Source organism: Choloepus didactylus, chromosome 2 (genome assembly GCF_015220235.1).
Source record: "Choloepus didactylus isolate mChoDid1 chromosome 2, mChoDid1.pri, whole genome shotgun sequence".
NCBI classification, from domain to species: Eukaryota; Metazoa; Chordata; class Mammalia; order Pilosa; family Megalonychidae; genus Choloepus; species Choloepus didactylus.
This window is the reverse complement of record NC_051308.1, coordinates 154361356-154373254: the sequence shown is the minus strand read 5'-3', so window position 1 is coordinate 154373254 and position 11899 is coordinate 154361356. Positions and strand designations below refer to the sequence as shown.

Here is an 11899-nt window from a genome sequence, read left to right as displayed (position 1 = left end):
CATTCCATAAATAATGTTAAATAAGTGAATAAATTGAAAAAGCTAAGCTTTGTTTTTACCCACTAGATTTTGAGAATTTGAATTAAATACTTCAGAAAAAATCCATCAATCATGTGTTTGAGAAGAGGGACTATCTATCCAAATGTCCAATTAGGAATGTATGTTCCGATTATCTTTAAAAAACAAACAAACCACCCACCCACCCCAAAGCAAACCATTTTATTATGCTCATAAATTCTGTAGTTCAGGAATTTGAACAGAGCACAGCAGGAATGGTTTGTCTCTTTCTGTGATGTCTGGAGCCTCAAATAGGATGATTCCAACAGATGGAGGTGAATTGAACGGGTTAGGGTTGGAATAGCTGGGATGGGACAATGTATTCCCAAGTTGGCTTCTTCATTCACATATCTGGTTTGATTTGAAGACCAGGTTCAGCTGGGACTCATGATCAAACATGTACATATGGCTTCTCTATGAGCCTTTGGCTTCTCACAGAATAGTGGCTAGGTTCTAAGAAGGTACAAACTGAGAGGCAGTGTTCTAAAAAATACAAGTGTTTCAACATAGGAATAGTCACTATGTCCGTCAAAGGATTTGTGACTTTTTTATTAAAAAAAAATTGTAACTGCCCTTTGAAGAGCAGTGAATATATTTGACTTAGGCCCTAGAGAATCTGATAGCTACAAATATGGAACATGCATTTTAAAGCCTGAGAGGTTTTAATTGCAAAAAACTGCTTGCAATCAACAGTTTATTGATTGCAAATATCAGTGACTAAAAATTGTATGTGATGAGTTTAAAAGTATTTCAAAATAAAGTTTTAAAAAAGCATATGCGTACTCTGAATTGTCCATCTAAATTCACTCTTCCCCTCTCTACAGTAAAAGAGTTGTGGCTAGGCACATGACTACCCAGTTAAGAGATTATACTTCTCAAGCCTTGCTTGAAGCTAGGTGTGGTCAAATAACCAAATTCTCACTAATAGAATGTGAATAGAAATGATGTATACTAATTCTGAATCTGGGCCGTAAGACACTGGACATGGACATATGAGCTCCCTTGCTCTCTTTTGCTTCTCACCAGGTATATCATGCCGTTGAGAATAACTGCATGATATGCCCTAGTGGAATAGTAGAGCAATAAGATAGAAGTAACCTGGGTCCCTGGATGGCCTCATACAGCAGAGCCAGCCTGACAACCTGGTTTGCTTACTTTGTGCAATTCTCGTGTGTGACAGAGTAACAAATTTCAGCATTCTTTAAATCATATTATTTTGGGGACCCTTTGTTACAAAATTTTAGCTTTACCCTCATTTAGATAGTAGATACACATTATTGAAAAATAGTCAGATGCAGAATAAATGATGGTAGGGAAAGCAAGCTCCCTGACCACCCCACCTCCAAACCATTTAAAATGTTTGGTATGATTGATGGTACATTCTTTGTGTCTATTGATTTTTATTACTATTTCACAGATGCAAAAGAGGTTTCTTCTAAAGGAAGCACTAGTATTACAATGGTCATATTTTCCATAAACGTTTTCATAGATGTATTCCTTTTTCATTTTGACACAGCCAAAATTTCTCATTCTTCGTATCAACATTTTACCTGAGAAGACTGAAATCTTGTAATTATTTTAGCATGGTAGATCTTAAGTTCTGGAAGCACAGAGATCACATTCGCATATTTACACGTAGATAAACTTGACTAATTCAGAATCATCAGAGACAAGACTGTTAGACAAGACTGTTACAGGTTAGAACAGCAGTTCTCAAAGTGTGGTCTGAAAACCACTAGGAGATCTTTTTAGGGGGTCTGCAAAACTGTTTTCATAATAATACTAAGATGTTACTTTCTGTTTTCACTCTTATTTTCTCACATGTGTAACGTGAAGTTTTCAGAGGCTACATAACATGGGATGAAGCCATTACTCTGATGGCTAATGAAATGTGGGCTTTAATATTCTTGTGTGTTTCTTTTTCATTACTTCAAAAACATACAACTCAAAAAGTTACCATTTATTCAATGATTATGTGGTAAACTAGAGAAAGTGATATTCTCTGCTATCCCTTTTAGGAGAATATTCTATTTATTTGGAAGAAATTTCAAAATAATCTTGTTTGGGAAAACACCTGAGAATCAGAGGGACATGAGTATGGTGAAACTGGAACAGCCTGTGAAAAGAGAAGGATTTGCTTGCTTACTAATCTATGGAGGATGGAAGGATCAGGGTAATCCGTCTTAAATCTTTGGTAAGGTTAATGAACTCATGAAATGCTTGACGACAGTGGATTTTGGGTGCTAACTAGTCATGGATTGAGCTTCAGGTCCATATCATTATAGGCAGAAGCAAGGGACACAGATGAGTGGGGATGTGTCTGAGGGCATTTGAGGAAGGAGAAAAAAGCTGGCAGGCAGGTATACATAACATGCCAGGGAGTCCCAGAAATTGGATTGGGGAAAATGGGGGCTTTTGATTTTAGAGGCTATGAAATTGGGCATTCAAGGCAAGTTTATCTAATTTCCTGAGGAACAGAGGGTCCCCAGCTGACAGCTTAAAATATTTCTGTAATATACACACACACACACACAAACACAGAGTATCTACTATAAGAGTTATTATACTAGGCCATGTAAGATACATGGGACCTCTCCATGTCTTAAAATCTAGTAGATTTTTGCGCAATTAACATTTGGTCACCAGTGAGATCTCAGCTTAAGTGTAAATACTCAGAAAAGAACCATCAGACTGGTTTCCAAAGTACCGCGGACGCAACTTCATTGCCATTATATACCTGTGTGACAATTTAAGTTGTGTCTTTCACTAAACTGTAAATTACATTAAGACAGAGACCAGGTATGCTTTGGTAACCATTATATTCCCAGTGACGGAAAGAAAGGAATTCTTTCCTCTTCCCACAGAGTAGCTTTTTCTTCTTCATTTTTCATATGCAGAAAATGAACACCCTAGAACCACACCTCCCCACCCTCGGGCCACCAATTGATCAGTGTTCCAATATTCTATTTTCAAATTCTTGGGGTGAGAATCTTATTGGCTAAACTTTGGTATATTCTATCGGTGGTCCAAACAGTTTTCTAGAAGATCTATGTCAAACAGAATCAACATGGCTATAGAGATTTCTTCTATGGGGATAAGGGCAATTCTCAGAGATGGAGATGTGAACTGAGTAACAGCCCAAAAAACTATCTGCTATAGTTACTATATCTGACTCTACTCTTCTGTGTTCTTGATTTTTTAACAAACCTTGTTCTCAAAATTATCCTCACAGAAAGTATAAGGGAACAAGCAATCCCCATAAGGAGTCTCTTAAAGAAGAAAAGAGGAGTTCTGACTTTGTCTTCCCGAGTTTTGCCTCTCCTTTGGGATTCTCTTACTTTGATTACCACTGTTTATTCACTCTGATCCCTTGGGGATAGGTGGCTTGCTCTTTTAATACAAAGTCAACAAAAACAACAATACAAAAACAAACCAAAAAAACCTTTCCCTTAATTCTCCTTAATACTGTTAGGACAAGCTGAAATTTTCAAGAACACTTTACTAAAAATAAAACAAGAACAAACATTAAATAAACAATGCAAAGCAATATAAACAACGTGGCTTACAAGGTAAAAGTTTCTGACTTCCCATGGATATACAGTTCTTTTCTGATTTCATGTGGGATCTCAGGAAAAAGAGGACCCATATCATCTGAATGTTATCTGAATGTCTGTTCCTCAACAACAGCACAGAAAACCAAACATATACAGTTATGTTCAGCTCTACTAGGATGTTTCCTATCACATGTGATCTGTCTTAGAGAAGAAAATAGAAGATAACAATTATTGTCAGTTGCAGTCATTTCTATATGTTTTGTAATGTCTACTTCCTAAGGACCTTTAAAACATGTATGAAAAAAATTTTTAAAGGTATCTGCATATATTATAATACAACTGTAATACAATCCAGATATTTTTAAGGTCTCTAACTTCTTAAATGGACACTTGTTACAAAACAACTTTCCTTTTTTCATATTGTTATCAGAAATTAAAATACAACTTAGATGAACTATACTTGGTATTCCCTAAAAACAGTTTTAAGTAGGTTCTGAATACAATTCATAAGAATCAACATGATATGGGTTTCCAATAAAACTTTTCAAGTGGGTTTCAGTCTGATAAGTATGATCCATGTGCTATTGCTTTTTTTTTTTTTTTTTTTTTTTTCCCTGAACAGAGACTGTGAACTGGGTAGTAGCTTTTGGCTTAAATTAATTTACTGTTTAAAAAACATTTTACAGATTATCAAGCAGTTTTTATATTGTGTTGACCTTCCTTTTGTGTTTTTACTTGCCCCAGCATAACTAATCTCAGAAATAATTCCTATAACGTTAAAACTTTTAATGTTTGTTGTTTACATTTACACGTGATGTATAAAGTTCAAAATATTATTAATACTTGTTTTAGCAACAGAAATATCTAAAGTTTGAAGTGTTTTTCTATGATAAAATTTTTGGAGGGACTATTATGCTTTAGTTCAATTTAAATAAACTATTTGGCAGTTGTTCCTAAAGCAGCATGATATAGGCTGAAACAACCACGGGATTGGCGATTATTAGGAGACTTAGGTTCCAGTTTCCATCTCTGCCACTAATTCATGATGTAGACATGTTCCTAATTAAATAAATCCTGGCTTATTTTTATTTATTTATTTATTTATTTATTTATTTATTTATTTTTACCTATAATGAACAGTTAGGCTAGATATTTAAGGTAACTTCTAGTGTTAATATTCCACGGTACTAAAATGTGAATATTTTCTCTCTTATATCTAAATTTATTTTTAAAAAGATCTCTCATTCACTGTACTCCTAAAATCTTTGACTAGGTAATTCTTAATTCCATTATTACTAAGCACCTACTATGTGCATATCAGCCTTCTCAAATCCCTTCAGGAGTAATGCAGGGTAAAAACAAACAAAATATATCTGCATGCAGTGCTTCCCTAACACTTTGTGCCATTTAAAATTGGATTACCATTGTTTGGACACATGTCTATGTCCCCAAAATACTCTCTAGTCACTCCAATGAGAAGAACTCTCTCAATCATGACTGTCACTTCAGGGCCTAGAACACTGCCTGGGTCTTAGTTCCACAGAAGATAATTATATCATGGCTTTTCCAAATGTTCTTATTTCATGTATTTTAATTATCATTGTCAACAAAGGTAATTCATTAAACACCTTACATGGGGTGTAAGGCAGTGTCTTAATTTTCCTGCTGCCATCACAAATACTACACAATGGGTTGGCTTAAACAACAGGAATTTATTGGCTCACAGTTTCAGAGGCCAGAAGTCCAAATCAAGGAAGGCATTGTCTAGAAGGCCTGTTCCTCCTGGGGCCAGAATATTCTGGCTGGTGGGCAATCCTTGAGTTCTTCAGCATTCTTGACACATGGCCATGCACTCTTCTGCTCCTTCCCTGGCTTTCTTTTCTACTGTATCTGAACTTCTTCTGCTTTTATAAAAGACTCTAGTAACTCGGATTAAGGCTCAACTTCATTCAGTTGGGCCACACCCTAATTAAAAATAACATTTTCAGGAGGTCCTATTTACAATGGGCTCATACCCACAGGGACAAAGATTGAGAACAAGTCTAAACTGGGGTACAATCTACCCTATGCCGACTAATGCCCTTCCTCAAGTAGCTATTTATCGAGATAAACCCTCCAAGTAGCTTTTAACAAAGCCAAAGTACTAAAGCCTCAGTACTAAAGCCTCAGTACTAAAGCCTCAAATAATCAAAAGTTAGGCAGGTGCCTAGAATACTCATTCCCAGCTGAGACAAAAACAACCTGTCAAAACTTTATTGACATTCTTGAATACCATGGTGTCATTAAAAAAAAAATCTAAACTTTTCATTGCTTGGCTCTATATTACTAAGGAAGATGAGTTAGCTTGACGTTTACTACACCCATGAAAGTTGGCTGGTTTCCATTCAGGGAATTAATCCCATCCCCCTTTCATAATTCCTCCATCCTCAAATTCAGTTTAGAACAATTCAAGAAGCCAGCTAATTCTGAGCTAAGTAGTGTTCTCTGGCCCAACCCATAGCAATTCAGCGCTAGAAAAAAAAAGGCATCTTAAACGCTGTGCATTAACAGTTGCCAGAGGATCGTGAGCAGCTAACATAACATTTCTTTAAAGCATAGACCGCACACCAGGCACCTTATTGGTCCGTTGCTCGCAGTGGGTGGGGTCGAAAGAAGGGCGAAGATTAATAACTTGGGTTAATGGCGGGTGGCGGCAGGGAAATAATTTATAAGGTTTGAGTCCCTACGCTCTTTTGGTTACGAGAGTTAAAAAGGAGACCATCTAGAAAGACTCAAACTTCGGCAAGGAAGAAGGTGGCACTATGAAATTTAACAAAAAATAAATAAACAAGCGAATTGGCTCCCGAATTCTAGCGATCAGCAGGGGGCGGTTAAACGCGGGAGGAAAGCGGGCGTGTGTTTTCTTCCTCTTCTCACCTCCCTAGAGACCCGAGCCCAGTGCTTTCCCCTCATTTTCACTCGGGCCGGGTCCAAAGGCAGCCCCAGAGTGGGAAACCTCCCCGCGCTCTGGGGCTTCTCCCTACCACCACCTCCCCCGCCGTCTGAGAGGCGGCGGCCGTGGCCGTCACGTGTCCTGGCAGCCGCCAAGTGAGGCCGCTTTTGCGACGCGGTGACAGCCAAATGGTGCGACAGGAGAAGCTGCAGCCGCGGCTGCAGCGCCCTGCACGGAAAGGCTTGAGGCGGCTCCTGGTGTCGCCCAGAGAGAGCGACTGAGCGAGCAGAGTCCGACGAGGGCGGCGGCGGGCGGATAGCGAGGGGGAGCCCGCTACGAGTGCCCTCGCTCCGCGCCGCTCTCCGATGAACCAGGCGCAATAAGCCGCGCCTCTAACAGGGGCTGCGCCTCCATGAATCCCTAGTTTTTTGTTTTGTTTTGTTTTTTCTTTCTCTCCCCGCTCCTCACCCCCATCCCGAATCCCGTCCCGCCTTCACCCTGAGGCGGCCGCATTCAGGTGCGGAGTCCAGAGCCGAGCGCAATGGCGTCCAACCCCGAGCGGGGAGAGATTCTGCTTACGGAGTTACAGGTAAGGGCCGCAGCCTGGGTGGGAGGCGCCAGTCGAGGAGCGAGTAGGTCTGGTCTAGGGAAGCGGTGCGGTCGTCGCGCCCCTGGCCCGCTACGTGCGGAAACCCGGGGATGTCACTTTGGAGCCGCTTCCTTTGGGAGCTTGACTTCTTCCCCGCCGGAGCCCCGGCCTCCGGTCGCCGCCGCTCTAATTTGATTGTACCTACCGGAGAGGAGAGGTTTTGCCCATCTTTGACTGCCTGCAGCACGGCTGCAGCCGGAGTCTGCTCTTACAAGGTCCCCGGAGCGGCCAGCTTACCGCCCCCTCCCTCGGTGTCATTGCCGCCCGCGAACGCCCTGGCTGCCCCCTCCCTCCGCCGGGCGGGCCCCGCCTTTCCCTCAGTACACTGCTCCTTGAACTCCTTTGAATGACTCTTATGCTGTTTTCTCGTCCCTCCCCTTCCCCCAAGACACCGCACAAAGAGCGCCCCCATAACTTTCAGCCCACCGAACAAGTTTTATTTTTTAGATGAGTCGCACCAAATACTTGCTTCACTTCTCCAGTGCTCTTCAGGTGACTGAGTTTCTCTTCTCTAACAGGACAACCTTTTTTCTTTTTTCCTGTTTTACCAAGTTATAGTTCCACGGTCGTTTCTAGGCTTCCCCCTGTTCGGATCCGGAAGCTCAGATACTGATGCTTTTAAGACTTTCATTTTCCCTCCGGTTTGAACATCAGAGAAGGAGCTTCAGAAGTTGTTTACAAACAACGAGAGAGCAGTCGATTAGGGAAAATTTGGACACCACATGTCTGTACAGGATGAGAACAAAATAGGTCCCTTAATTAGTTAAGTCCATGTCGGGCAGCAATATTGTTCTTTCCCATTTCCAGCTAGAAATTTGATGATGTAGGCGCTATTTTTGTTTTTAGAACTCTGTGATGTACATACAAGGGAACCTAAGCTACCCTGTCAGGTTAATTTTTCATTACTTTGGAGTGTCCCAGAGACACTTCATTTGTGTGTGTGTGTGTGTGTGTTTTTACTTAGTTTGTTTTGTTTTGATGTAGTCATCTTTTAGCTACTCGAAGATTGGCGGTGGGAATTAACAGAGAAGAAAAAAAAATAGCATGCTTACTCATTTCTTTTTGTGGGTCGGGAGGTTAGTTTTTTAAAAAGACTAAATCTAGAAACTCTGAAGGGTTGATTCTTGATTTCCAAATTAAGTATTGCAACTGCCTTTAAATTTCTTGCTGTTAGAATGTATTTTTTGATAGATCCCCATTTAGGTTTGTCTTACTGTTCAGTCAGGTGTAAGCTTAAAGGCATTGCTGTAATACTTGATACTTCCTCCATAAAAACAGATTCTCAACCACTGTACAGGAATGCACTGTTAGAAATTTGGAATCTTTATGAAATGCAGAGCTAGATTTTATGTCATTGAAAATGTTGCTATATTAATTACTGTTAACTTTTTATAAACAGGTCTTAGGACTTACCACATCTGCTAAATGAGTAGAATTTATTTTATTAATATAAATGAGCTTTTGAGATGAAGATGGTTTGAGACACATTAAAAATACTTTACATTGCCGAGTTTTGCAACATGAAAAGCGTACTTTTTGGTTCTGTCTGAGAAAAACTAAAAAAGTGCCATGAGCATTTTAATTTTGAATAGAGTGGCTGAGAGTTATAAAATATTTGGCATCCTTGAGATGGTGTAAAAGACTTATTTGGGCACTGGAACTGAAAATGTATTTTCATATGTATTAAACTGTAACATTTAAGATCGATTTTGACAATAAAAAAGCAAGTCAAAAATAAAAAAAAATTAAAAATGAGTTTTTTAAAGTGGGATCAAAGTAGAGGAATACCTAATCTAAAGTTAGGTTTTAAACTAAATTATAACCCCTCCAAAAAAAGAATAGTTCTTAGTAAGTGTTACCTCATAGGTTGTCATATATGTCCAGAGCATTTTTCTTGGTTTATTTGATTCCCAGTTCTAATAAAAGTTACTGCAATTTAAACTTTTATCGTGCTTGTTAAAATATTGAGATAATATTTATATCAGCACTTGAGATAAATGGTGATAAAATTTGCTTCAACAAGTGTGTCATCTATTCAACATTTTATATTTCATTTGCTCATGAAACTAGTATAAAGTAACTAAATATTCATTAACTCGTTTTGAGGATCTGTTTTTTTAATGGGTTCCTAAATTGTTTTAATTCCTTTAAATTAAGTGTTCTTAATGTTTTACTGCCATATAGATTTTAAGTATTTAAACAGTAAGACTATTTAATAGTTTAAAATATTTTCAATGGCTAGAAACTGTTACTTTGTCCTGTCTTATCTCAGGAATACTCAATCTCAAACTGAAAGTTGCATATGACACCCGATGTTTTAATGAATTGATACTTCCTTATTATTTAGAACCATTATATATCCAAAATTTGATTATTTTCAAATTATGTTTTAGGAATAGAATGCAGAATTTGAAATACTTTTACTTGAGCTGGAACTGGCTTATAGTAAATTTTGTTGTGGAAAGACAAAACTAGAAAATCTGAAACTGAAATACTTTTTCTTTTTAGATACTGTAATTTTCTAAAGGAGTAAATGTTTATAGCTTGCTAATAATTTAGGAAGTTTATTTAACAACGAAGCATTCATAAAATACACACAGACTTTGGCTAGAGGATTCAAAGTGTAAGGAAGAGTATTTGCTGTAAACTAAAAACAGTGTTTAAAAATGTACCTTAATTGGCAACTTCTAATCTTTATCACATAACTAATTGGTTGTTAATCTCTTCATTATTTATTTGAAATTTAGTAGGAAACTTAGTGAGATACTTTTTGAGGCTCAAAATAATGAAGTTTGTTTCCAAGAAATCGAATTAATGAAAGCTACAAAGACTCCAAAGTGGAAAATATTGACTACAAAGGTAATTTTGTAGAATGCAGAACCAAATATTGAACAACATAGTAATAAGATTCCCTTGTTGATTACTGAAGATTCATCGTCATCAAAATGCCTAATAAAATGTTGGGCTGGGAATCTTAAATTCTGTTCTTAGCAGAATTTGGCTTAGTAGAGGTGACTTGCTCAGGTGGAAGGTTGAGATAGTTAGCTTAAAATTACATAAGATAATTTCAACAGACATTTATTATCTACTAAATTGTACTGGAGGATATAATAGATAACAAGATATACTTTTTTGCTTTCAAAGAACTAGAAGAAGCACAAATAACATTTATTGATTATTGCTACATATCAGACACTGTGCTAGTTATCCTATACATCTGAATTGATCGTCACAAACAATCCAATAATGTGGGTATCATTTCCAATTTCATAGATCAGGAAACTAAGTTCAGTAATGTTAAGTAAATTGCCCATGGTTTGACTATAAATCCGAATTGAACCTAGCTCTGTATGTTTTCCACTATACCGTTCTTTAAGCTGCCACAGTTGTGTGGGTCCAGAAATGTTTGTGTTCTAATCACTATAATTGTGTGAACTTGAAAAAAGCAACTAAAGATGTAATTAACTAGAAATACTTTAATATAAACTTTATGTTACTTGTGAGATCCCTCTCTAACAAGAAAAAATGATTTTCATATTTTATTTGGTAAGTCCTATAATTTAGCAGTGCTTTTTTATGGAGAAGGTGTAATAGTCTACAAAGAAAATCAGTACAGGTAAACTTTTTTCCAGACTTTCTTCATTCAACAGTTACTGTTTCGGACGAGACATGGCAAAATATTTGCCAAGAATCTTGCAGAGGGTTTAGTATTTCTCTGTCAGCTCTCTGTAGAATAACCTTTGATTAAAATTTTAAGTTCATGTCCAACCTAACTTGTGTTTGGCATCTAGTAGGTGCTCAGTAGATTGATGAGGAGACTCCATCTGGGAGCCTTCACCTAGGATGACGAATGTCTATTGACTATTTAAAAGAGAAGTTGATTATAATCATTGACATAAGAAATTATTTAGTTTTCTTTAATTTAAATATTTAATTTTTTTCTCCTACAAAAATATTACCCTGGAAGTGGCAAAAGGGTGTTTTGCAGTGGTTATAACATTACAAACCACCATACAACACACTTATATGTACCCATTTGATGGTAAATTAAGATGGTGGCAGCTAATTTTGCAGAGATAGAAAGTAGATCTCAGTGAAAGGACCAGGGTTGGGAAAATTAAGATTTTGGGGAGTGATCTGAGGAATATGTGGCTCGAGAAGGTGATACGTGCATAAAACTGATCTTACAGATCTTTCAAATTATCGACATATTCATTTGTAGGCAATTGAGAAAATGCAAAAAAGCACAAAATAAAAATGTTGCTCATAATTCCATCATTCAGATAACTGACAAGCTTTTTCAGCTTACAGGACTCCGGTGTTTTGAGTTCATTTCCTCATTTCCCTCCCTTTATTCTATTTTACTTATTAGAATTTTGAAGAAAAATGAGATTCAAAAAGTTTTAAGATAGAAATAACTGTATATATTTAAATTTCTTTGCCTCTGATTCTACTTAACTTGCTCTAGTTTTAATTTGATTTGAGACAGTGTTTTGAGGTACAGTTAAAAGTGTAGAGTACAGTATGGATTTAGTAATAGATCTTTATGATACCTAGTAACTACTCTTAAATAATAAATTGATACAATGTGATTTTTTCGGCTTAGATTTCATGATCATTAATCGTATAGAGTATTGAAATGTTAAAATTTGTGGGCAGTATGTATTTTATTGAGTAGAGGCATATCATTAAATTATTTGCCAAATA

The 11899-nt window shown here is 37.3% G+C and overlaps 1 protein-coding gene across 4 annotated transcripts in view; it reads left to right on the top strand.

The window, feature by feature from the left end:
• Window positions 1–6744: 6744 nt before the first annotated feature.
• PKN2 (protein kinase N2) overlaps window positions 6745–11899 on the top strand; it is a 194599-nt gene continuing 189444 nt past the window's right edge. For all 4 annotated transcript variants that reach the window (XR_005215312.1, XM_037826711.1, XM_037826714.1 and 1 more), the window contains exon 1: window positions 6745–7132. Coding sequence is in view for 2 of the 4 variants with exons in the window: in XM_037826711.1 (XP_037682639.1) it covers window positions 7085–7132 (48 nt within the window). In the remaining 2 variants the exon portion in view is untranslated. The remainder of the gene's footprint in view (window positions 7133–11899) is intronic.